The sequence below is a fragment of the Primulina huaijiensis genome, chromosome 14, assembly GCF_012295235.1.
Source record: "Primulina huaijiensis isolate GDHJ02 chromosome 14, ASM1229523v2, whole genome shotgun sequence".
NCBI classification, from domain to species: Eukaryota; Viridiplantae; Streptophyta; class Magnoliopsida; order Lamiales; family Gesneriaceae; genus Primulina; species Primulina huaijiensis.
Window position 1 is genome coordinate 3,706,279 of NC_133319.1, and position 27,609 is coordinate 3,733,887.

Consider the following 27,609-nt stretch of genomic DNA (forward strand, 5'->3'; position numbering starts at 1 on the left):
AGGGCACTACACCCTGGCTCGGGGAACCACACCTCGACCATTCACAAGTCCCGGGACATGTTCCCCGGCCCAAGGCTCCGCACCTTGGTTCTAAAAGCCCAGGGCACTACACCCTGGCTCGGGGAACCACACCTCGATCAACAAAAAGCCCAGGGCACTACACCCTGGCTCGGGGAACCACACCTCGACCATTCACAAGTCCTGGGACATGTTCCCCGGCCCAAGGCTCCGCACCTTGGTTCTAAAAGTCCAGGGATCCGTATCCTGGTTCGGGGCTCCGTACCTCGACCATTCATGAAGGCCAGGGCTCCGCACCCTGGTTATCTATTAAGTCCAGGGACCCGTATCCTGGTCCGGGGCTTTGCACCTCGATCATTTCGAGCCCGGGAGACACGAGGCCCCGACATCTTATCTCAAGTCCATGAGACGCGAGACTCCGGCTCCTCATCCCATCTTTGGGAGACATGAAGCCTCCGATGCTTTTATATAACAAGATTGATCATCTCTTTGGGAATCCAAGCATGACTAATAGGGACAGCGAGTATGACTCTAGCCCAACTATTTAGGGATGAGTGGTGATACCCTGGTAAGAACCCGGGTCATTGATGACCCGGGATATTAAATGGATTCCTAAATTAGGGTCAATTGACAGGATGGATTCTTCTGAAGCCGGGCCGGTGCAAGCCCGGGCTCTACTCCCCGGGCAACCAGACGCCCGAGCTCTTGTATAAATCTCCAGGGAGGAATTCTACCTGGGAACCTCGAAAAGCGTGATGCACTTGAGTATATTGATATGGACAATCTTATCTGTCAGAGCAACTTGACTTTGGCGTGTCGTATAAGTCATCAGGAGGTATGGACGGCCGACTTGACATATTTAGTAGGTAGGCGCGGGAAACGAGGTACCTACCCCATTTTCTCCTATAAATAGCAGGTATCCTTCTCATTTACTGATTCTGAAATCTTTGAACTCTTAAGCATTATACATATTTTCTCCCAAATATTGCTTGTGTTCATCTTCAACCTGCTGACTTAAGCATCGGAGTGGCCACGCCGGACACCCCTCCGGCGCCCATTCACGAGGTCTTTTCATTGTTTGCAGGTGCTATTGAAGCCATTATCTTCACTCAAATTCCCTAATAACTATAAATTATTGATTTGACTCGTTGGAGCTCCTTACCCGGCTCACCCATTTCAACGAAGTCCCATCAGTAACAGTTAACTCACCTTTTGCTGCTTGATTAATTTCAGGTATTAATCCTAATAATTCTTGTTAAAATTTTCTCCTATGACCGCGAATCGAGTGCTTCACTTTTCTGATATTTCGGTCAACCACGTTGACGGCCATTAACGTTGAGTTTGAAATGATATGGTAGAATCTATTGCTTAATTGAGGGTAAGCTCCTGCTGATTTACTTACGGTGGCTTGCCGCTGCACACTTTTGGAGAGACAATCAAATTCTTGCGGCATGAAAAGCACTTTTCGCTGTTAAAATTAATCATAATGAACGAATTTTTGCTTTTTTTTCTTATTCTCTATCTATACTATATTGATAATTTGATACTGTACTCTCCATACGTGCTGACTAAGGTTACAACTCATCGAGTGGCATGTAAATAAAGCAGTCATGGACATGCACATGCCCTCAACTAATTGCTATTTTCTCCAAAAATTTGGTTGGAGTTTGAAGATGAGATGACAAAAGATGAGAGAAATGGCATGTTTGTGTTCTGGGATTGGAAAAGGCAACCAAACGGTCGATAACATGGGTTAGTTAAACGTTGTACATTATGCATTTTACGTCAATAATGAATCCTTTTAATTTGCTCCACATCTTTTATTCATTTCGTACTTCAAAATCTGTCCATGAATGCTTGGCTCCTGGCTCTGCTACTCCCTAAGTTCCGGGAAAGCAACCATGAGGAAATTACAACACTTCCAACCTTATATTTTTCTACTGAACCATTGATCATTTCCTTCAAGCCTGCGCGCAAATTTAATCCAACCTTCGGATCCTCATTTTTTTTTGTATGATATAACATTGTTTCGATCCGATCATCCGATTCCGATTTAACCGATCCGACCAGTTGAACTGTTATTTTAAAATGGACATGTTTAAAAGGTAATTCATACTATGTAATATAAGAAAAAATTACATTTTTTGTCTTGTAATTTACATGTTTGTTTTACTCATTGATTTTTTCCTTCAAGGCTGCAAACTTAATCCAACCTTAGGATCCTCATTTTTTGTATGATATAACATTGTTTTCAAACACCGTCGTTTAGTGTAGCGACGGTGTTTTAGAAACCGTCGCTTTCATTCAGTGACGGTTATTTAAAACCGTCGCTTAATATATCGTCGCTATATTAGCGACGGTTAAATTTACCCCGTCGCTATATTAGCGACGGTCTTGTTAAGAAAAACCGTCGCTCCAGGCGACGGTTTTTGAGAAACCGTCGCTGCAAAATAGCGACGAGGACTCCTGTTACCGTTTTTCAAACCGTCGCTAGAACCGTCGCTTAAACCTTTTAGCGACGGTTTTGGCCGTCGCTAAACCTTTTTTTTTTGTAGTGAATGTAGTAATTTGCAAACATTGTTTCGATCCGATCGTCTGATTCTAGTTCAATCGATCCGACCAGTTGAGCTGCTATTTTGAAATGGACATGTTCGATCATCAATCTAATTATAAAAATATTGAATTCATAATGTAATTTGCAGTCAATGGTGGAATTGCAAATGCAGCATGCACACGTTATTTTGAATCAAACTTTCCTAGCCAAATTTAAAATAATGCAAAATGAAGTTGCTGTTGCAACTGATGTCAACTGGCGGAAAAAATTCGACTTGCATTCATTGACTTGCAGATAATTTTCGAATCTTCTTCCATTTTGAATAGCTATCAATATTTTTTTAACAAAAAGTTCGTTAACTAATATTTTGGATTCAAGATTCAAATGTCAGAGGTAAAAATGAAAATAAGTAATAGGTTAAATATTTCGAAATAATTATAGTATAGTATAAATACAATATTTTAAATGCATTAAAAATAAAATCTATACTATTTTATTAAGTTTGAGACGCTTAGAGTAACTAACTTTGGTGTCATAGTCTGTTTTAATAATTATAAATATTAATAAAATGTTAAAATTTTAATACAAGTTACATGCAGTTCAGTGAATAGAGTCATTGTTTCTTGGGATTTTGGTTATAAGTTCAATTCTTAAAATCATTTTTTTATTCTTTTATTTTTCAATTTATATATCAAAATTACAGTGTAGTTCTTCACTATTTCTTATAATTATAATTTGATCCTCATTTAAATATAAATCAAATGAATTATAAAAAAATTTATACAAGAACGTAACGCGTGCGTCGGTGCACTGATAGTAAAGTGAAGTAATGTGTAGCAATTTAGTAGGTGGCTGTCTCTCGAGCGTTTTTGTGGGTTCAAAAGAGCAAAAAGTGGTAGGGTCACAAAATGGCTGTAATTCAAACTAGAGGCGCATAGAATTCCCGCCTCACTTTTCCCATGATTCGACGGTTCCGAAACTGCCATACGTGCTGTCGAATGGGGCAAGACCACTTTCATCCGACTACGTGGACTCAGAAGCCCCACCCACCTGTCTCCTCCATTCTCCGCCACACACTGTCCGCACCTTCAAAAAAAAACCACAGTTCGAATTCCTTCAATCCCACTTTCACTGTGTCGTTCCCCTATATTACATAGCTCAAACCCACCATCTCTAACAGCAACACGACACGTTATATCATGAATCGCAACAGTGCTCTGTAACGCGGCATTTTTCGGAGAACTTACCAGAAAAGGAAGATGATTGATACTTGTGGTGAGATGGTGGCGGTTGAAGAAGGTTGCTGCACCCCGAAACGCAGGATCCCATCTAAAAAAGAGCCTCCGCCTCCGCCGAGGAAGAAGTCTCCGCAGGCGTGCGCTGGGAAGAGACCGGAGCCCCGAAGAACGGGTATTTTCAACCGCCGGAGCTGGAGCTGCTCTTCTCTTTGTGGCTTCGCCGTGAGACCTGTGCTTAGATGAGAGCTTGTGTGGATGGGTTTGTATATTTTTGTTATGTGGCGTTTGTTAAATAAATTCTTCTGCTATTGCCATGTAACTGTAATTTTTGTTATATATTCTGTTTAAATTGTTTGGTTTTGTAGCACCTGGGTTTTTTAGGAATTTACATGCGCCATTTTTTACTTCATGGGTGTATTAAAGATGTAAATGAACCGGATCGAGTCCAATATGCAAAAATTTGATGGTTAGAATTTAACTCGAATTAGTTCGAGCTCGATTCGAAGTTCAAAAATTTTTAAAAAAAATAGCTCAAATTCAATTTCGACTCGAAAAATTCAAATATGTTCTTTAACTATTTGAACTATTGTTCGAAAATAGGCACTACTCGAAATTTATATATTTAATATATAATTATATTATATTAATAAAATATTTAAGTTCGCGAGCGAAATAGTTACAAAATAATTTGGACTCAAGTTCGACTCGAAAAAAATTCGAATATGTTCGAGTTAAACTCGAATATGAATCAAATATTTTTCGAGCTAACTCGAAAACCTCGCGAACCGACTCGGTTTGTTTGTTTATATCCTTAATTTACAGCTTATGTTTTTTAATCTGGGTTTTGTTATAATAGTTTTGAGCCCGAAACTTCGTCCGAAAATAAATAAAATGAGATGTTTGGCTGTAACCTAGGGACTTGTAGATGCGTGTTTTCATAATATTTACATTTTAAAAAACTTTAGAGATATGTTGTATTGTAATCTATGTTGTTTTGCTAAAAAAAAAAAAAAATCATTTTTGCAGGTAAGTGTTTGAATCGGAATTGGCGTTTATTTATAACTGGTAAAATTAATAATCGGAAATCAACTTTTTATAGAGTAACATACTTCAAATCAGACAAATCATTTATATGACCACTAAATCAAGGGATAATGTAATAACTTGGGAAAGATTATTTGGCTCGTGTTTATATAATATAAAATTTTTTTTGTCCGTGTATACGACGTAATGATTATATTAATTTATAAACAACATATGCAATAAACTTTGGATTTCATGCATATGATACAAATGCCATCAAATTTGAATAGGGGTGTCAAAATCAAATCTGATTCATCAACTCGACATGGTTCAACTAGAAAAAAATTATGTTTGGGTTTGAAGATTTCGGGTTCGGGGAAGATCGGATTGAATCCGATAGCTGACTCGAAAAAATTATCGGGTTGGATCGGGTTCAAGTTGACCTGAAAATTTTAATTTTTTTATAAAAATAATTAATAAATATTGCTTAAATTTTTATATATTATATTTCTGAAAAAAATATTTATTGTATATTTATATCATAAATTTGTATAATTTAATATTTATTTTGTAGATTTTTTATTTTTTTAAACAATTGTTTATTTAATTTAGTAAATATACTTTAAATTTCTATAATTAGACTTTTGAATTTAAATCATATATATAAGAGAAATTTTGTTATTTTGTGTTAAAAAATTCGGGTTAGTCGGGTTGATCGGGTTCGTGTTCGGTTGAGAGTTTTTGGTTTGAATCGGGTTCCGATCAAGTTCAGGTTGAACAAATTTTAAATAGTACTATGCACGACCCTATCCGACCGAATGGACACTCCTAAATTTGACTTTCAAATTCATCATCTTTAATTTTTAGACATTTTTAACAATATATATTAAAGTGTTTCGAATTATCAGTTAATGGTATCATTACAAATCAAAAATTTCAAATACATTGTTCAAATGAATGGACTTGAAATGATTGATTTTAAATATATTATTCCAAATTTTTTATTTGGACAACTAAATATAAATAAATTTGAAGTATATTTTATATCAAGTTAAACATTTTCATTAATAATTACTGACGAGTTTAAACTGCAACCATTTTACTTATTCCTAGGGATGACAATGAGATGAAGCGGGGTGAGGTGTGGGTGAGTTTGTCATCCTCGTCCCCGAATTTCATCTCCATCCTTGATCCTCGCTTTTTCGAATTCGGAGAATCCTCGAACCCAAAATCGCAAGGATCAAATCCCCACCCTTGTTTCAAAAATATTAATTAGATAAGACGATGACGAATTCAGAGATTATTTTAAACCAAAACTTATTATTATCTATTATTATTAGTGATAATATAAATATCCATTATTATTAATATGTTAAAAAACAATAATAGTATTACATTATATCAATATTAATCAATATTAATAATAATAATAATATTTTTTATTAATTTTACTTTCGAGGTGAGTTCGGAGATGAGTATAATAATCTCGTATCCACTTGAACTATTACGTGGATTTTAAAAATCCTTGAACCCGAAAAAATCAAAGATCCCCATCCCTGTTCGGGTTTTCTCAACGGGGCCTCGAATCTGTGAGAAAAGTTGTTATCCCTGCTTACTCTCAAATCAAATATCTTTATAAAAATGCAGTTTTAAATTTATATTATCTAGTGTGTTAAGCATAAGTTTTAACTACATGGCATTTAACATTAGTGGACAATGAAAAGTTTGACAAATAATGTCGCTCTCTTGTTCTTTTACTTTTTATGTGAACCACCTATTGATCATATCTATGTACTCTGTCTACAAAAGTATTTGCGCAGTTGGAAAATAATATTTTTCATGAGCAGAGTTAAAGGTAATTGAAAGACTTTCAAACACAACTGGTGGAATTTTTATTTGTTCTTTGAAAATATATTCGAATGAATCGATTTTTGTAGATAAATCTATACTGTTATATAATAGCCGAGCCTGTACCAATTTTTTTTTTCCATTGCATTGTATTATATATATACTAAATTTGATTTTGTGTATATGTTAGTTATTCTAAGCATGAAATCAGATTTTTCTATACTTTTCTCAATTAATTATATAGATAGGATAAATAACTTTTCAATATATTTATATATTATTTTAGATGTTAAATCAAACATTTGAGAAAATACATTTTTACATATAAAAAGCATAATTAAATTAATTATTTGAAAAATCAAAATTTATACGTAGCTTATTAAAGTTCTGCTACTGAGATAAAAGATTAGAAAATTATGTATCTTCCTTCAAATAAAAAATCTATATAACTAAATCGTGTTTACGGTGATATTAGTCGATTGTGGCTTATTGTGTTCTAGATCGTGATGAAAGTCGTTGAGCAAGCCAACACGTTTTCGGGCTATTGGTTTGACCCCACCCACATATTTCTCGTTCGAATGTCGTGTCTCCCAAGTTAGAGTGGGTTGTGAAAGCTCATTGGATATCAAACAGTTTTCTAACACCGCCAATAGAAAATTAATAACAAGTAAATGAAAAAATAGTATGCATTAGTTTTGCTACTAAAAAATATAAATTTTCATAAGTCTATATATTTAAATTTTATTAATAGATCAATGACACGTGTGATGCGTGAGTTTGGTTTAAAAATCATTAGTTTTGCTAGTAAAAAATATAAATTTTCATAAGTTTATATATTTAAATTTTATCATTGGATCATGACACGCGTGATGCGTGAGTTTCGTTTAAAAATCAGATAATAAAATAAATTTTTTAAAAATTTTAAATACATATTAATTTTTAAAATTAAAATGTTAGAAGACAAATAAAAATGTAAAAAAAAAATATGATATATCTATACTATTATCTTAAGTGTGAGGACATGATAATAACTACATAGAGAGGACACCAAATTTTTTTTTAATTTTACCCTTATATGATATTAATATTACACTTTTGCTTTTGTTTTGTTTTGTTTTTTAATTTCAACACACACTTTTATTTTTATTTCAACAATTCAAATATCAATTTAGTCTCTCCATAATTTGTCAAATTTCACTTTAGTCCATCGATAATAATAAAAAAGATTGTACAAACACGCATCACATGTGCATAATAACTAGTATAAATAGATGATTCATAAATGTGGTTTAAATTCAGATCAAAAATAGAAAAAGAAAAGTTACCTTTCAATATGCCCGATTCGGCTCCATATATGCTTGGCGGTTACGGGTCTACATAAAAAATAAAAGAGTAGATCTCTTGTGAGACGGTCTCACAAATCTTTATCTGTGAGACGGGTCAACCCTACTGATATTCAGAATAAAAAATAATACTCTTAGCATAAAAAATAATATTTTTTCATGGATGACCTAAATAAGAGATCCGTCTTACAAAATACGATCCGTGAGACCGTCACACAAATTTTTGTCAAAAATAAAAGGCTAACTTAATAATTTTTTATTTTTTATTTTTTTATCATCATTCAATTGATGCTGTTTGGGTTTCAATTGGTTTCGATTCAAAATCCGAAGAATCGTAAATTACTGAATTAATTACCATAAATATAAAATTTCATCTCTCCCACGCAAAATTGATCAGATTGCCGAAGAAAAATGATTTATTCCAGAATCGGTCGTTCCTTATCGCGTGCCTCTCGTTCAAGAGTAAGCCACTGTCGAGCCTCCGCTTTTCTCTAACTCTACACATCTTTTGGGTGGAGTTTATAGATGTTGTTTTCATCGGAGTATTTTTATGTTATTTTACCCTTTTTTTGTGTCTGCAGAATGTGATTAATGGTGTTGATAACGGCAGGTCCTTGTTGTTGAACAAGGAAATTCTTGGAGCTCAGCGTGTATGTAATTCGAATTATATCGGGAATAATCCGTTTCATGAGAAAGTAGGGTTTTTCCGGGGTTATTTAGCTACAATAGGAGCCAAAAATGGATCGATTCCTGGATCTTATTTATCGAATTCTAAGCACTTCATCGCAAACTCCCGAATACGTAGATTTTTCTCGAGTGATGCGCCAAAGAAGAAAAGTAAGAGCTTGTTTTTGCTTCTATGTTGAAATTTTGGAATTGTGTGCCAAAGTTCGTACCTTTTTAATTTGTTTATTGTGTTTTATGTTGCCAGACTACGAAAATTTTTATCCCAAACAGAAGAAGGAAATTCCGAAACATGAGCAGAAATCTGGTTCGAAAGGTTTGTTAATCTTTCCTTTTTTTTGCACAGACGATATTCAATGGAATTAATGAGATGTTTAAATCTATATTTGTGCAAGTCCGGCATATATGGCTCGCAGTTAAAATACATAAACCTGAGGGCTAAGTCCCCTGGTCTTTTTATCATTTAACCCTGTATTGATTCATTGAACAAATCTTCATCTAGTGTTTCTTCAAACAGTAGCAAGGCATATATTACTCAACTTTTTCCAGATATGTAATTCAACTGGTGCATCGATAAAAGTTTTACTAGTCTTTTTGGAATATGTTTTGCTTTGATTGGCTAGTGATTTTTTTTTTCCTGTTTCATCTGACTATGTTCTCCTTATTTTTGATGGCATCACAATAACATTTGAGTGCTTGGAAAGTGTCTTCTGTATAACTTTACGAGTGCCACAAAATTTCCACAATAAGAATTTGAGTTTGAGATTTTAACGTGGCGCAACATTTGATTGTTCTTAAGTTTCCATACCAAATATCTCTATGACCTTGGTTTGTTCGATCTCAGAGGAAGGAAATACAGATGATCATGGCAATTTTCAGGACACTTTCATGAAGAATTTGCTAAATATTGTCTCACCGATCCTGGCGCTTGCATTGCTTGTTTCATTATTTCCGCACATGCCGCACGAAGAGAAACAGGTAATATCATGTTTAATCACTATTTTTAATGCTGAATGAAGAATTGTGGGATTTATTTGTTTATAACATATTATATTAATGTTCAGATCCTTGCTCTTCTGGACTTCGGCTAGTTAATATCTGTGTTGTTTTCCATGTCTTAAAATGTAGATGGATAAAGTATTCTATATAACTTTTACAATGTAAGTATTTTTAATAGATATTTACAGCCTCTCACTTGAATACTAATCTGTTGGTTTCTCCAGGAAAAAATCATCATGATATTTTTTATGAATGTCAAGCAATGGTGATTTTGTGTTGCTCATGATTGCTCAATTGCATTGCATATCATTGTATTTGGATCCTTTGTTTGGTAGTATGGTACAAAAGATTTGGACCTTTAATTGATTGATTACTCTTATTGTAACTTATAACATTCCTCGATGTGATAGGAATAGGCTGCCTGTATCCTGTAATACTTTGAATCTCATGGTTTGACAAAATGGCTAGTTTAACCATTTTTTTGTTTTTACCTGCAAATAATTGTCGAAACAGCTGATCTCTTTTTTTATGCCGTACTCATGCCATCACGCAAGTTTTTCTCCCAAGCTAGTTGAGATTGGCTGCATAGATTCCTTGTCTCTATTACATTAAATGCTTGCTGAAAATGTTCGGTAGTATGGTACAAAAGATTTGGACCTTTAATTGATTGATTACTCTTATTGTAACTTATAACATTCCTCGATGTGATAGGAATAGGCTGCCTGTATCCTGTAATACTTTGAATCTCATGGTTTGACAAAATGGCTAGTTTTACCATTTTTTGTTTGTTTTTACCTGCAAATAATTGTCGAAACAGCTGATCTCTTTTTTTATGCCGTACTCGTGCCATCACGCAAGTTTTTCTCCCAAGCTAGTTGAGATTGGCTGCATAGATTCCTTGTCTCTATTACATTAAATGCTTGCTGAAAATGTTCGGTAGTATGGTACAAAAGATTTGGACCTTTAATTGATTGATTACTCTTATTGTAACTTATAACATTCCTCGATGTGATAGGAATAGGCTGCCTGTATCCTGTAATACTTTGAATCTCATGGTTTGACAAAATGGCTAGTTTTACCATTTTTTGTTTGTTTTTACCTGCAAATAATTGTCGAAACAGCTGATCTCTTTTTTTATGCCGTACTCGTGCCATCACGCAAGTTTTTCTCCCAAGCTAGTTGAGATTGGCTGCATAGATTCCTTGTCTCTATTACATTAAATGCTTGCTGAAAATTGCATGTCTCAGTATGTTTATAGTCATCATACCAATTTGGTTTCTCTTTTGCATGGGTTGGATGTGATGTGAGTTCATTGAAAATTATTTGGGATGCTTAAAAGTTAAATGTTGAATCCTTCTGTAAGCGAATTGAAAACACTACATCGTTCTGATTTCTGAGTGCACATGTGATTAGACTTTTCTCCTCACTGTGGGTATTTTTGTTTGAGCAAATTAATATGAATGTTTTTATGCTCGCCTTAGCTTCTGCCTGTCACATATATTCATGAAGCCTTTGTAAGCTACCTGTCTATTGTTATTATATAATGGGATCTTGGATGACCCAGATTCGTGTAACTTCAAATGCCATCTAAGTATACTGTCTATGAGGTTTGACTTCAAAAGTAATTGGGCAAGTTATAATGTCCTTTATGCTTGTTCCTTCTTGTGTTGGGAGAGCTTTAATATTAGGATATGTTTAAATAACTCTGATGTTAAGGTCATTTTTCAAACCGTCCTGGCAATGAAATATGGAGATGAAGGTGAAATGAGTTAATTGACGTTTTAAAATGTTAAAACATATGTTTCGAAGTTTTTGAACCCAGCTGTATTTTTAACTGAACTGATTGCTCTTCATCTGTTTTTTCAGACTAATCTCTACCTCTTATGACATTTGACTGCTTATTGACGCAGCAAAATGGAAATGATAGTTTATGTGGCCGGTCCTGGTTAATTTGGGACCTAGGGTTGCATGATATAATGATTATTGTTTATGGCAATGATAACTCTATAAATTTCTACTTGAGTATGTTGAAATAAATTTATTGACTATAACCTTGCAGATTAGTTTTCAAGAGTTCAAAAACAAGCTGCTGGAACCAGGTTTAGTGGACCATGTAGTCGTGTCTAATAAGTCAGTCGCTAAAGTTTATGTAAGAAGCTCACCACGAAGTCAAAACAGCAATGATCCAACTGAAGAATCTAATTTTGAAGAGGCTGTTGGTGGTGCCCTGGCAAGTGAGAAAACAAGCCAGTATAAATATTATTTTAATATAGGGAGTGTTGATTCGTTTGAAGAAAAGTTGGAGGAAGCCCAGGTAGCATTGGGGATTGACCGACATGATTATGTACCTGTAACTTATGTTTCTGAAATGGTTTGGTTCCAAGAATTAATGAGATTTGCTCCTACAATTTTGTTATTGGGATTCCTCTTTTACATGGGTCGGAAAATGCAAGGGGGAATTGGCGTTGGAGGTACTGGCGGAAAGGGCGCACGTGGGATTTTCAACATCGGAAAAGCGCACATCACGAAGGTGGACAAAAATGCAAAAAATAAGGTTTGTCATCAAATCCTACCAGTTTGATCCAAAATTTTTTGAGCCATTTTCCATTCCACGGAAATGAATCTCAATGCTAAAGGTAAAGTCTTCTCTTTTTTCCTTTTTTTTCAGGTTTATTTTAAAGATGTTGCCGGCTGTGATGAAGCAAAGCAGGAGATTATGGAGTTTGTTCACTTCCTAAAGAACCCTAAGAAGTATGAGGAGCTGGGAGCCAAAATTCCTAAAGGTGCTCTACTGGTTGGACCTCCAGGGACGGGTAAAACGCTTCTAGCAAAAGCGACTGCTGGTGAATCTGCTGTGCCTTTTTTATCCATATCTGGTTCTGATTTCATGGAAATGTTTGTTGGTGTTGGGCCGTCAAGAGTTAGAAACTTGTTTCAAGAGGCAAGGCAATGTGCACCTAGTATCATATTTATTGATGAGATTGATGCAATTGGCAGAGCAAGAGGACGTGGGGGTTTTGCTGGTTCTAATGATGAGCGTGAAAGCACCCTTAACCAGTTGCTTGTAGAAATGGATGGATTTGGAACTACTTCTGGTGTTGTTGTTCTTGCTGGCACCAACAGACCTGATATTTTAGACAAGGCCTTGTTGAGGCCTGGTCGATTTGATCGTCAAATTAGCATAGATAAACCGGATATCAAAGGCCGTGAACAGATATTTCAGATCTACTTGAAGAAGCTTAAACTAGATCATGAACCTCCTTATTATTCTCAGAGACTAGCGGCCCTCACTCCTGGATTTGCTGGTGCAGATATTGCAAATGTTTGCAACGAAGCTGCTTTGATAGCTGCCAGATGCGAGGAAACACTGGTGAAAATGGAACACTTTGATTCAGCGATAGACAGAATCATTGGTGGTCTTGAGAAGAAAAATAAGGTATGTCATTTTGAATTAGAACCTTCTTGTTTATTAGGTATAATTGTTCCTAGTTTTTCTACCGGTTGCAGAGCACTGGTCCAAGACAAATGAGTTTATTTTATGAAATTTTATCCTCTGATCTTCATTTCCTGTATATCATCGGTTAGAGTTTTCGCCATAGCTAATTTTAAACAATTGTTTTGGAATTTAAGTCTTAAAGTTATGTTTAATATAAGCAACAGATTGAGGACTACTCGACACTCCTACTTCAGTGAGTTGCTGTGATTTCAATTATTCATTTAATATGCACTGTTTTCAAAATCATGTGGTGGGAGTGCAATCATTGATTGGGATTATGAAAATAAGAAGAAAATGCCGAGTTCAGATTACTGATTTTGGTCTTTTTCTCTAAAAATATAGCAGATCTTAAATTTAATATATTGGTCGAGTATCATGGAAAACTTGAAGAAAGCAGTCTCTGTTCACCGTTTGTATGTGTATTTGCTTCACATTTTCATCCGAACAAAATATCGACAATATTATCTTCATGGTAATTTAGAATCTAAATCTAGCATATAATGACGAAAGTTTTCTGGAGTTGGATGGTTGAGTGATGATTTTAAGCTTAGTTGGACGACTTGGAGGGGCGACTTTCATATATAGCTGTAGTTAGCATGTTAAAAACAATTTGATGACAATGTAGCGTTCATTTTGAGACAATCGAATGATGATGTTAACTGAAGCATACCTTTTCTCCATGTAAAGTTGACAGTTGCGCACATTCAATTGCTTCTGGATTTCTTTCAAAGTTCTAAAATTTGTCTGAATTTTTTCCCTTAATTTTCTAGCATTATTTCAATCACGTCTAACTTTTTGCCTGGGATTTTGGTTATGGGCTCTTAAATCATGATGTGTATTTGGTATTACATAGGTTCTTTCTTTACTTATGAATGCCACAGCACCACATTAAGTGAATTTATATCTCTTTCCTTTTCTCTCTCAAAGATCTGGTATAAGGGGATGAGTTGCGAGTTGGACTTGTATTGTGAGATCTAGAGGGGCTTATGTCTATTATCTTTCTCGACTTTCTTCAGTATGTGATTAGTCCGACCTACAAGGCTTTAATATTGAAATTGGCGTTGAGCACGAAATTGCTTTCCTGAAGTCATTCTGTTTTTCTCTTTGATGGAATTTGGAATATGTTCCTGGAGAAGTAGTTTCCATACCTGTTCCATTATTATTGGACGCTGGATCTATATCAATTCATTTAAAAGCAATTTCTTTCATATGTGGTGCAATGTACTCAAAGCAGCTGATCTCTAATCCCGTTGTTGTATTAATGCATTTAAAAAATATATTCTTTAGATTGACTGGTGCATAATGTTTTTATTATTTAATATTTCATATTAACGTAATGGGGTTTCTGCAGACTGTGCGATCCCTTCCTTTTGAATTAAGCAAAATGTTTTTTTCGCTTTTTTCTTCAACAGGTTATAAGTAAACTCGAAAGGCGGACTGTAGCATACCATGAATCAGGCCATGCTGTAGTCGGTTGGTTTCTGGAACATGCAGAACCCTTGTTGAAGGTGACTATTGTTCCTCGTGGTACAGCAGCACTTGGATTTGCCCAATATGTTCCCAGTGAGAACCTACTCATGACTAAAGAACAGCTTTTTGATATGACTTGCATGACCCTTGGTGGGCGTGCTGCTGAACAGGTTGTTAAGTGTTTTAGTTGGATTGAAAATTGTTTTTGAAATACTTAATTTTGAACAGAACTCTTTCACCTTAAAAAGAATTCCTACTACTCTATACATACAGTCTTTCCAACTCTTGTGCCATTTTTTGGTTCAGGCATTACTAGGGAAAATATCAACTGGAGCTCAGAATGATTTGGAGAAAGTGACGAAAATGACTTATGCCCAGGTTGCTGTCTACGGTTTTAGTGAGAAAGTAGGCCTTCTGTCGTTTCCACAGAGAGATGATGGATTTGAGATGACCAAACCTTACAGCAGCAAGACCGCAGCTATTATTGATACTGAAGTGCGGGACTGGGTTTCAAAAGCATACACACGTACAGTGCAACTAGTAGAGGAACACAAAGAACACGTGGCTCAGATTGCTGAGTTGTTGCTGGAAAAAGAAACTCTTCATCAAGAGGACTTGGTCCAGGTACTTGGTGAGCGTCCTTTCAAATCAAGTGAGATGACGAATTATGACAGATTTAAGCTAGGATTTCAGGAAGAAGAACAAAAGGTTGGGAAAACTGTTGAGGATGGGACGACAGAAGACGACGGGTCTTCACCTCTTGTTCCAGAGGTTGTTCCCACATAAGTTTCCGTTGATCTTTGCTGATTTCTGATGTTGGTTTCTGACATATCCAGAGTGCAAAGTTCTACCTGCACCAATGATGCCTCGGGCTGCTCTTATACTAACTGGAAAAATGTAAAAAATAATACTCTTAGCATAAAAAATCACTACAAATTTTCTGCATTTGATCATTGTTTCGTTTTAATCTGGTGGAGGGAGGGACTCTGGATTTTAGAGAAGACAACGAGGAGTCGCGGATGTAATTGGTTTGTAAATGAAAATTAGTGACGATAAAAGTGGTTTTTTTGTTCTTTCTCTCATTATGGTCCCAATTTCCCTTGCTAATGTAAATACTCCAACCGAGTAATGTTTCCCCAGTCTCCAACGCACCAAATTCAGCTAAACTAAATCCATGCTGCGATATCACTCCCATTGCCAAAACATATATGAAATTTTTAGCATTTATCAACCATTTTTAAAACACAAAAACTCACGTGAAAATGTTTTACTCGTCAATTTTGTGTNTCCCCAGTCTCCAACGCACCAAATTCAGCTAAACTAAATCCATGCTACGATATCACTCCCATTACCTAAACATATATGAAATTTTTAGCACTTATCAACCATTTTTAAAACACAAAAACTCACGTGAAACCGTTTTACTCGTGAATTTTGTGTGATAGGTCTCTGACCAAATTTGATTCATTAAAAATATTATATTTTATGTTAAAATATAATATATAATATAATGTTTATATTTTTTCATCTAATCTTTTGATAAATTTCGATATATATCAATAAATTTCTTATTCACCTTATTCGGTAATTGATAAATAATTTTTTTACGAAATCTACTTAGGGGTGGGATCGGGTAAGGACTCTTCCCGTAACCTCTTTACCCAATCTCGGTCCCGACAAGAACTGATAATTTTTTTCCCTGCTGATCTCGTACCCGACACGTGGCGGAACCTAAATATTCAGGATCTCGATTGTTTGGGATTCAGAATCTCGTCAGGTAGGGAGATGATATCTCGATATTTTTCGTGTTGAGGTTCTGTTTAGAAAACTAAAAAATAATACATTTTTATGTTTTCAAAAAATTTTTAAAAATACTATCTATAAACTTATATTTCTAAAAGTAAAAAAAGCTTTCAATTAGAGACAAATAAAATTAAAATGTTATGGATACAAATCACAAAATATATACAAATTACAAATTATCGGATAAATTTTGTTAAATAGATGAAAGACATATTGCATATCATATTCTACGTATTTTTCTAGTTAAATAATTATAAAAATTAATTAATTAAATTATTTAAAATCATTTCGTGATTTTACTATTCGATCATTTCAATAATAAATAACTATTAATTCCACAATTAATTTTTGTAAGACCTAAGTCCAATTATTTTAGCTCAATCTGCTAAGAAAATTATTAATAAAAATATATTAACAATGTTATTTTGGATTGGGCTGTGAATTCCATCGGGATGAGATTTCATTTCCGATCTCTTTCTCGATGTTAATCAGGACGAGAAAAATCTAGACAACTCGGGTCAAGATTTTTTCGGAACAAAAATGAGACGAGAATCAGGATGAGTCGAGATTTTGGGAATTTTTTTAGCCTTAATCCTACTCACAATATAGAATTCATAATATGTTCGAATTATTTATCGATTATAAACGAATATACAATCCAGTTTTCCCAAAGTCTAAAATTTAATATCCAATTATGACAATACCATCTACTAAAAGAAGAAAAAAAATCTGATTGACTGGTCAATTTTACATTAAAGAACAATTATAGAAAAGTTTCTTGAAATTATTGAACAATTCTAATGGTCGCAATATAATATCGATCGATGTCCAAGAAAGTGCAATCTCTCCTAATTTTTTGAAGGGCAACAACATACGAGGAACTATTTTTTCGACTTTTCTATTGGTCAAAAGGAGTGGCGTGAACTAAAAGAAATGAAATGAAGAATATTTTATCCTTCGTAAGAATTTTAAGAGCACAAATAAGACTTTGTTCAATAATTTTATAGCCAAAAAATTTATTATCGTAGGTTGCGTAAGTCTAGAACTTTCAAAATTTATTGCTAACAGCCCATTTTTCTAAATAAACACTCTCAAATTACAAAATAATTCATATTCGATTAATAAAAAATAAAAACATATTTTAATTAATTTGTATATCTTATCCATTTTTTTCTATCTTTATATATTACTTGTAACGTAAAAAATTATTAAACAAACTTAGTTTTAATATTTTTAATTTTGGTTTAATATATATAGAGTTATGGATGTACACCTGAAAAATTTTCCATTCTAGATTTTCCGATGGATTCGATTAGGCAAAAACTTGTGTCACGGATCGTATTTTGTGAGACATATATCTTATTTGAGTCATTCATGAAAAATTATTACTTTTTATGCTAAGATTATTACTTTTTATTGTGAATATCGGTATGATTGACATGTCTTACAGATAAAGATTCGTTAGACCGTCCCACAAGAGACCTACTCTTGGATTATTATAAAAATTATAGTGAGAGACATAAAATGTCAATTTTATGAGACATAATTCAATTCAATCAAATTAATAAAAAATTATTTTTTATGTTTAAAATATTAATTTAAAAAGATTAATTTGAGCTGTCTCTGTTCTTGGAATATTACGCTTTGATTTTTAAAGATATTCATTGGGAGTATCCAAACATGATTTTACACGTTTGTAGTCGCTTTTGGTTTCCCACCTTTCCAAAAATGACATGTAAACAATCCATCCCATTTCTCTCTATTTAAACTCCCTTCTTCGCCTGCTTCTCTTTCGCGATCACGAAACGATTTCTAACTCTTTCAGAAGAATTACGACATTTTCTTGACATATCCGCGTTTGGAACTTAATCTGGTACCTTTTTCTGGGTTCGCATTCCTTTTCAGTAGATTTTGTATAGAGTTACGTTTTTGAGTGGGTGTGGTTTCTGTAAATGCACACTGAACATCATAGTTTCGATATTTAGGTGTTTTGATGTATCTTCTTGTTGAGTATTAAATGTAAAATCACCTACATTGATGTGTTTATGAATTTTGAAAAGTCCCGGGTTTAGTTTGTCGCATGTGTGGTGCAGATCAATTACTTACTGAAACGATGATTCATTTCAGAATGAAGAACTCTCATTTTACGTGATTGTTCTACCTTTTTCGTTTCTATTTGTGCGGATTTCTTTTGGGCACTTGGTTTGGCGTGACCATATGATTATTTTGTGAAATCGTTTTTTTTTTTAAAAAAAAAAAACTCTTGCTTTCTTGACCTTAAGTTTAGACAAAAGTCCCTTAAAAACTTATTAGATCATATCTATCTTTTCTGGTTATTACTTATTATTGACAGATGCTAATGGCTTGTTGTTGTCTCATTTTTATAAAAATATAATGTGGTAAGAATGGAAACAAGACTTGGGTTTTTAGTGATAGAAAACCTTATCATGTATGAAATTATTTGAAATTCAAAACTCGGGAGATGAAAGATGATTTTTTAGATAAATTACGCATGAAAAACACTTCAATGTTATTTTACGCAACAACAAACTGAATGGACTGTATATGCTGGTTTTTTTTTTTGTTTAGATTTCGTGATTTACTTGAGATACCTTTATTTTTATTTCCAGTTTTCAATTGTTCTTAAATTGAAATGGAGAATCAAGATTGCTACCATAAAGTTACAGAGCCAAAATATGAATGCATCCTATTTGGTGAGTTTTTCTGGGTACGATATTTGAGTGAATCATATAATAAATATTCAATGGTTATATAATCAAAATTTCAACTTTTTCTTGCGACATTTGCAGATGTTGATGATACCCTTTATCCCCTGAGTTCTGGTATATCAGTTGAATGCACCAAGAATATCATAGGTAATATGTTGATAATGTTTTTTTTACATATAATTTGTGGAAGTGGTTTAATTTCATTTTTATTATTCGATCATTGACTTCTCATTTGATGTTTTGATTTAGAGTACATGATCAATAAGCTTCAGATAGAGGAGCACAAAGCTCCAGAAATGTGTGCTCTATTGTACAAGGATTATGGTACAACTATGGCCGGTCTTAGCGTATGTGTTCTTGAATTTTTTTTATAAATGCCACATTTGACAATGAAGGGGACTGAAGAGAAACGATTTACTATTGAATCAGAACTTATGACATGATAAGTTAAAAATCTTTTATTTCTTTCAGGCTGTTGGATACAATTTTGATTATGATGATTATCACAGGTACTTATCATTGTTCCTTTTAAATCTTCTTGTTTTGTTTTGAATTCTAGCTTCTTTTTTGTTAAAAAAATGTACAGAGGAAAAGTGATTGTTTCTGCACTCTTCCTTATGGCAAAATCATTATCAAAGTTTAATGTTGTCAATGGATTTCTTATCTTACTGAAAAAATACATAAATTCAGAAACTGGAATGATATGCCCCGTGTCATTATTATATTCTTACAAGCATTTGCATCGCATTACCTTTGGAATGAAACAAATCTGGAAACGTATTCCTTGCTGTTATTCATAGCGGGATCAAAGAAATCGTACCTGTCAAATTTAGTCTGTGGAAAAGTGTTCAAGAGACCATATTCTTATGTGCAGCTTCGTGCATGGGAGATTACCTTATGAATGGCTAAAGCCCGATCACACATTAAGGAGTCATCTGCATAGCTTACCGATAAGAAAAGTTGTAAGTTCCTTAGTTTTAATATGTTCAAGTGAATACATTCAAAATATAAATGTCTGGACTTTGACAATGTCACTGAATACAGATTTTTTCAAACGGAAACAAGGCTCATGTTGATCAAATTCTTAGCCGGCTAGGAATAGAGGATTGCTTTGACGATATCATATCTTTTGAGACGTTGAATCCTACTCACAAGGATGTAGTAGTTGATGATAATTTTTATGGTGCGTTGAAAAGATGGAAGAGCATTTTGCAGTTTGTATGGCTTCATGCTTATATTTGACTGCTTTCTTGATTTTCTCTTGTTCTAGGACTCCCCAAGTCCCCGATTGTGTGCAAGCCATTTGAAAATGCATTTGAACAAGCTTTTAAGATCGCAGATATTAATCCTCACAAAACGGTAGGAGATAAAGCATACTTTATTCCCAGTTTTTTCTTGGCATATCTTACCGACTGATAGATCCATTTGTATACTTTTACAATATACCTTACATAGTAAAACCCTACTTTTTACCTTGCCGTAGACTACATAACACAGATTTAATTTATTTTCCCAGTTGTTCTTTGATGACTCGATTCGAAATCTACAAACAGCAAAAGCCCTTGGCCTACAAACCGTTCTGGTGAGTTGAATAATGTGAAACTTCTTTCTGGCGGTTTTGAATCCACCACACCCCCACAGGAGAAAAACTAGAGCAATAAAGTATCAACTGTGTACATTTTTGCTGAGTACTTCGTATTTTTTGAACAAGGTTGGCAACTCTCATAGGACAAAAGGTGTAGATTATTCATTGAAAAGCATTCACAATATGAAGGAGGCCTTGCCAGAGCTGTGGGAAGCCAGAGAGAATATGGATACTCTCCATTCTGAGAAAGTTTCTCTTGAGACTTGTGTGAGAGCTTGAACATGGTGAAACTATTACTAGATCAAGAACATATAAATTTAAACTTCTTGTTTTCACTCATTCTTTTTCCTGTATTTCTTCATTGTGTTGGAAAATATATATCATCACGGTTGTTTTTACAATTCCTAACTGTATTGCTGGGCTTAACGGATGTGGATTTCATCGTGCATCATCTAATAACTCTAATGACAGTAGCCATTTTCTCGTTCTCTACCTTCATCGTGCATCATCTAATAACTCTAATGACAGTAGCCATTTTCTCGTTCTCTACCTCATATTAGAGTTGTGTTGCATCCATTTAGCCATTAAAACTATTTATATTGAGAATTCATGGCTATCCAATTATCCTTACTGCAAAGCCACACGACGTAACAATTTTTTGAGATATCTTTACCTTCTGCTATAATTTTTTGGTAGATTTTGGTACATCACACATTTTAAATATCTTGTATTCGGCGATGAAGATTTTGGTACACCATTACAACTTTGCATCTCTTGTATTCGATAATAAATTCTATGACACCAGTAAGATATCTCAACACAACTCCGTAGAATGGTAGAAGTCATGGAAGGAACAAATGGGTAACATCAGAGACAGGTGTGGCAAGAAGCTGTTAATCATACAGAAGACAAAATGTTTCATACATAGACAAGAACTGTCCACAACTAATACAGGAGCTCTACAAACATGCTCCTTACATTATGCTCCACGAAAATTCTATCTTAACATAGCTTGTACCATTGTTCGATCACTTGCTGGTAGGCTTCCAATACGAGAGACCGTGAATGACACGACCTTTCCATCCTTGCAGCATCCACATCCCATCTTCATCCACTGAAAAGTCCTTGTGATATTCCCTCTTCACCTTGTTCTTCACATGTTTCACAATTTCATGATCGAGTGGGAGCTGCCTAAAACCTGCTCTTACATTTCTAGCCTGCCACTGTTTATAAGTCTCCGGCCTCTCGACCCTCTCACTGCCTTCACAAGCTATGATATTCGTAACTTCCTTTCCAAAGATCTGGTCCTCAAAAAGAAGCCTTTCAGAGTCCTCCTGAGGTATGGAGGCCTCAAACATATCAAACATGGAGGAGAAGTGGAAGAGTGCTTCTCTAAACCGAGTAATAAAAAAAGGGGTGTTGTAGGTCCCATTGATGACTCCATGGATGAACAGATCAGGACTGATCTTCCTGATCAAATCTAATACCGCATCTCTCGGGCTGTTCACGGTTACAGTCTCATCTGGCACATTTTGAAGCCGGTACAAAGAATTGACCACAAGTAGCTCGTTTTTGTCAATTGTGAGATCTTCAAGTTTGATGGTTTCCCACTTTTGAGCTATTGCCGTAAACTCAAATGGGACACGGAATCTCTCACAGTATTTTGCAAGACGGTGGCCAGTGTCCTTAACCCTCTCTGCTGGCCGAAAACCTGTCTGTGGAAAATCTATACCAGTTATTCGAAGCTTTGGAGGTCCTTCCTGTCGATTAGAAAGAGCCTGGATCAGGCAGGGCCACTGGAAGCCATACAGAATTCCAAAGTCAACAATGTGAATTCTGGTAGCTCTGGTGGCTAGTTTTTTGATCGTCCTGTTCGCAAACACATTTGACATCTTCCTGTATGGACACGCTGAGATAAAAGTCTTGTAAGCTTTCAAAATCATGGCAGCTGATATCCTCTTGGAAGAAATCGATGCGTATAATTCTGTTCCAGTTCCAGCCAATCGAGCCTCAAGGGCATTGGCAAAATAGTGAGCCAACCTTTCCGAGCCATCACCATGAGGAGACGAATGCAGCCTTATGCGGATTAAGAGATCATTGAAGGTCCTTCTGTCAAAACTTGCAACAGCTTGTGCACATTGTATCAATAGGCCTCTCAAATCCACCACTTCTTTTGCCTCACCTCTCTTTTTGCCTCCTTTCGAATTTCCTTTGTTTGAATCTTTAGATTTATCCTTTTTTTGGGATTTCTTTGTTGATTCACTTTTCTTGACTTCATCATGGGAAGGCATCAGGGGGTTTTCTGTATTTGAACAAAGCAACACGTTATCATACATCTCCACTGGCTCCACTTCACCTAGATCGTCAGCCACTTGTTTGAAAGTCCGGTACTCTTCCAGAAAATCACCATCTCCTCTACCACGGCTCTTCTTCTCATTTGAACTATTTGGAGAACAGTCAAGTTCGTCTCTTCCCATGATTTCCGTACGATAATCGTTTTTATCCTTAGTTTCTAAGGAATGGCTAACATAGTTACCACTAAGCTTGAGTTCCGGGCTCTCATTCAATGAATTGGAAACCGAAAATTGACTCAACGGAGGGCCATCCAGTGTAAAAACACCATGACTAATGATCCTTTTCGAGGAATCAAAAAATGGCTGTGAATCAGACGAAGAGGCAGTAATAAAGGATTCAAACTCCCATTGATTTTGAGTATCCCAATTGGACTCAATAAAAATGGTGGCATCAGAGGAGCTTGCACTAACACAATTACTCGTACTTTTCGTAAAATTATCACTTGGGCTTCCGGGATTTTCACCAAGATCGTTGTTAAGAACATCGTACAATAATTTTTCGGTGGCTTGGAGAGCCAAAGAATCAAGAAGCATACAAGGCTTGTTTTCTAAGTCTATTTCTTCCATAATCACATGGTTTATGAACTTAAGCATTGCATCAGAATAATCCATTTCTGTAGAAGTTTCCCCCTCAGATGAAGATTCATCAGCATTGGGCGACCTTTTTGTGTTAACTGGAAATCCATCAAATTCATGGTTGAAGTTATATTCATTTGATCGATTTTCTTCAGGAAAATTTGGTTTTGCGCGGTGATTAAATTGAAAATCTTCCGTAGCAACCGAGTATTGATGGGCTGCAGTATTCATCCCAAACTCAATCTCAACTCCACTTGTATTCCAGCTAGTTAAACAGCAAAATCTTGAAATTTGACACTTTAAGATCCACCCAATTCGAAAAACCAGGAGAGGACTGTGAAAAAAGGCCCAAAAGACCAAACAACTCCCCTAAAATAGAATAAAAAATTTTCCCCGAAAACCAAAAGCAATTTCCCCACAAAACCAAAAATTGTTGTGTACCTTGGATGAGAATATCAAAGATTGAATCTGGACAGGTTCCCAGCAACTGAAAAGAAAGATGGAGACCAAAAGTTTGACTGAAACTTTTCGAATAGAAGAAGGGATCGTGTTTTTATAGACGTAAATGCTGTTGAAAAACGGCCATGGAAAGTTCGAGGAAATTCACGATGCTTGGACTAGGGGGGCCAAAAGTGGCGGAGCCGGGGAGCAATTACAGTAGTCATTCACCCAATGCAATAATTTATAGGATTCGAATTTATATTCTGAAAATAATATATTTATTTACAAGATTCATTCATGAATCTGTCTAGAAAGTGTCGACTGTCGATGTCTTCATTTTTGTATCCCAATGTGCGTGTTGAGAGAGTCTGTCAGCTACTAGGCATTCAACCTTTGATCACCTGTTTATGTTGTTAATGTTTCAAAGCGCTAGTGTGCAATTGTTTAACAAATGAATTTTTTTTTTCTTTCTTAACATATGAAGTGATTATCAGTTTAGTAGGAGTCTAATACGTGTCTCAGTTAGAAACAATAGCGTTTGAGTTGTCACACAATTTAAAATATTTGAGTTGCATCAAAACGCGTTCTTACAATTTATATCAGAGTCAAAGTCACGTGTTCGATTATCATGGATTGCAAGTAGTGCATTTATTAAGATGAAGATTGTTGAGGTGCGATAATTACCTCTACTATGAGACCGGTCGACACATGAAACTTGGACTTATTCAAGATTTAAAAGATTTGAGTTGATCTATTATCATCAGCTATAATTTTTAGTAAAATACCAAACGATTGATGTATATGAATTTGATGGGTTCAAATTATTTAATTTGGAATTTTCTAATATGATATTATCTTAAATAGATGACATTCAAACTCTACAAGAAAATATTTTCAAGTCTATAAAAAAAAACTCGAGACATAGGTGTATGACATTATTTTGTGTGTGTGTGTGATATATCTAATATTTTTATAAGCTTATTAAATAATTGTTATTAAAATTACCAGACTACCAAAGTAACGATAAAATATAAGTAAAACATATTTTTTTATACTATTACTTGTATATTATTATGTCCTGATAATACATATATCATTTGACTATAATCTTTCTAAAATAATTATGCAAAATATATAATTACAATATATTTTTAATTATTTTGTACATATATCATTTGACTATAATATCCTGATAATACATATATCATTTGACTATAATCTTTCTAAAGTAATATTTTCGTTATGGGAAGTGATATTTACAATATATTGATTTACAATATATTGTTTTTTTATGAAACCCTAATCCAGGGGGTGGGGTGGGGTGGGGTGGGGTGGGGTGGGGGAGGGATCAAACCCTTGCCATTTTTTTAAGGAGTACAAGTGAGAACCAATAAGCAACTGTCCTGATCTCTCACAATATATTGTTAATTACACTCCAACTTATTTTTTTTATCTGATTAATTGTCAATATTATCTATCACATATAAATTTTTGTTAATTATCAAAACCTACCATANTATACTATTACTTGTATATTATTATATCCTGATAATACATATATCATTTGACTATAATCTTTCTAAAATAATTACAATATATTGTTAATTATATTATACATATATCATTTGACTATAATTTCCTGATAATACATATTTCATTTGACTATAATCTTTCTAAAGTAATATTTTGGTTATGGGAAGTGATATTTACAATATATATATATTTTTGAAACCCTGATCTAGTGGGGGGAGTGATCAAACCCTTGCCATTTTCTTGGGAAGTACAAGTGAGAACCAATGAGCCACTGCCCTGATCTCTCACAATATATTGTTAATTACACTCCAACTTATTTTTTTTATCTGATTAATTGTCAATATTATCTATCATCTATAAATTTTAGTTAATTATCAAAACCTACCATTCAATGTTTTTCACATTAATTATTTTGCATAATTATTTTAGAAAGATTATAGTCAAATGATATATGTATTATCAGGATCTAATAATATACAAGTAATAGTATAAAAAAATATGAATGAAGTGCAAATAATTCCTTTTTCAAGTTAAGACATTGGTTAAGACATCTGCCACATGCGATGTAGTTGGAACGAATGAAATGCAAATAGTTCATTTTTCAAGTTTTTTCCTTGATAAAGTGTTTGGTCAGGTCATACGAGTTGTTCAAATAACGACATTGTCGGCATAGAAGAAGTCAAAGACTATCTGAAAAATTATTTTGTGACGAAAGAAATGAGATGACCTAGATACTTTATTGGGACATGAATTATCAAATAAAATATTATTCTGTTTTAAAGAAATTATGCACTTGAACTTTTACAAGATATTGAAGTATTTTGTTGCAAACCTGAAAGAACTCTTATTGATATCCACTTTGATTTTTGGAATGAAGATGGATAAATGTTTGAGGACACAAAATAGTATTGTCGGCCTTTTATCTTTAAATGTCACAAGACTTGATATAGCATTTTCCGTGGAACTTATAAGTCAATATCTTAAAATTCTGATTTTCTTTTGTTGTTTGATTTCCAAATGAATTTGTAAATCTTACAAACCGACCATGTTTCCACCTGCAATGAAATTCATTTGTATACACACACACATATATAAATTAGTTATAAGATAAAAGGATTAAGCATGAAAAAAATACTTATTCAAACGAAAAAAAAAGTGAGTATATCAGATCTTATTGGCAATATTGTTGATTCCGTGCAGTGAGGCCGCGGAGCCTCAGAAGCATCTACGATGTACTCGTGCATAAGCAACCCTTGGAGAGATTTCCTGTTGGACTTAAAGCATTTTGGGCCTATTGGGCTTGTTCATTTAAACGGAACATTGGACAAGTAAGATATTGATAAGTTGATGAAAATGTCCCACATAGGAAAATAATAATAGCATGAGTGATAAAAATTCTATATATAGAGACATCCCCAAGTCCTTCAAGAGTACACGATACACTCTCCTATATTTTCGTTCTTTATACTCTCTTCTTCGTTTCGACTTCTGCTGCTCAGTTCTGCCTTTTAATAGAGTTCAGGTATTTTTTCAATTCGTCGTAGTAGTGCCTCGTGCTAGGTTATTGCTGGTTGTTTCATTGTATATTGGGAAACAGACGTTCCAAGTTGATCTTCGGAGCACATACCGGAGGGGACAAATCTGTTTTAAGGACATTGTACTTCGTACATGCCTCGGTTTGCTTTGTTTTATGCTTTGGTCTACTGTGTTTTCTTTTTCATATTGTTAACTGGTTTCTCAAAGAAAGTTTTTAGTATTGTATAAGTCGATATTTTGCAACAATTCCTCTCAGGTACTCCAATCCCTTCCTATATCCGACGATTCTGTCATCGTAGCTTACGGCCTTGTTAGCCACACTAGCCCGCCAATATCCGTTTCCCGCGCTTCTTTTGGCTACTTTTTTTTTTTTTTTTTT

General features: G+C 34.5%; 3 protein-coding genes across 3 annotated transcripts; 2 read left to right on the forward strand and 1 right to left on the reverse strand.

Moving 5' to 3' along the window:
* Positions 1-8,299: 8,299 nt before the first annotated feature.
* On the forward strand, positions 8,300-15,742 carry LOC140956884 (ATP-dependent zinc metalloprotease FTSH 3, mitochondrial-like). The gene is made up of 8 exons (XM_073413792.1): positions 8,300-8,486; positions 8,606-8,861; positions 8,956-9,024; positions 9,553-9,686; positions 11,767-12,261; positions 12,376-13,143; positions 14,616-14,843; positions 14,980-15,742. Exons 1-8 carry the CDS (start codon positions 8,436-8,438, stop codon positions 15,457-15,459), a joined length of 2,481 nt encoding a protein of 826 aa, XP_073269893.1. The 5' UTR covers positions 8,300-8,435; the 3' UTR covers positions 15,460-15,742.
* A 2,419-nt stretch (positions 15,743-18,161) lies between these two features.
* Positions 18,162-21,278, forward strand: LOC140957511 (uncharacterized protein C24B11.05-like). Its single transcript, XM_073414806.1, has 10 exons — positions 18,162-18,349; positions 19,107-19,190; positions 19,287-19,352; positions 19,455-19,552; positions 19,677-19,714; positions 20,080-20,167; positions 20,250-20,388; positions 20,476-20,564; positions 20,722-20,787; positions 20,917-21,278. Exons 2-10 carry the CDS (start codon positions 19,130-19,132, stop codon positions 21,067-21,069), a joined length of 798 nt encoding a protein of 265 aa, XP_073270907.1. The 5' UTR covers positions 18,162-18,349; positions 19,107-19,129; the 3' UTR covers positions 21,070-21,278.
* A 280-nt stretch (positions 21,279-21,558) lies between these two features.
* On the reverse strand, positions 21,559-24,520 carry LOC140957911 (scarecrow-like protein 14). Its single transcript, XM_073415333.1, has one exon. It carries the CDS (start codon positions 23,949-23,951, stop codon positions 21,819-21,821), a length of 2,133 nt encoding a protein of 710 aa, XP_073271434.1. The 5' UTR covers positions 23,952-24,520; the 3' UTR covers positions 21,559-21,818.
* Positions 24,521-27,609: the final 3,089 nt, after the last annotated feature.

Bases quoted from the DNA above. Each gene is read 5' to 3' on its own strand.
- LOC140956884 (XM_073413792.1), top strand. From the start codon at position 8,436: ATGATTTATTCCAGAATCGGTCGTTCCTTATCGCGTGCCTCTCGTTCA. The intron at 9,025-9,552 runs GTTTGTTAATCT...GTTCGATCTCAG, and splicing joins GCAGAAATCTGGTTCGAAAG to AGGAAGGAAATACAGATGAT. The intron at 9,687-11,766 runs GTAATATCATGT...ATAACCTTGCAG, and splicing joins TGCCGCACGAAGAGAAACAG to ATTAGTTTTCAAGAGTTCAA.
- LOC140957511 (XM_073414806.1), top strand. From the start codon at position 19,130: ATGGAGAATCAAGATTGCTACCATAAAGTTACAGAGCCAAAATATGAA. The intron at 19,191-19,286 runs GTGAGTTTTTCT...CGACATTTGCAG, and splicing joins ATATGAATGCATCCTATTTG to ATGTTGATGATACCCTTTAT. The intron at 20,565-20,721 runs GTAGGAGATAAA...TTATTTTCCCAG, and splicing joins ATATTAATCCTCACAAAACG to TTGTTCTTTGATGACTCGAT.
- LOC140957911 (XM_073415333.1), bottom strand. From the start codon at position 23,951: ATGAATACTGCAGCCCATCAATACTCGGTTGCTACGGAAGATTTTCAA.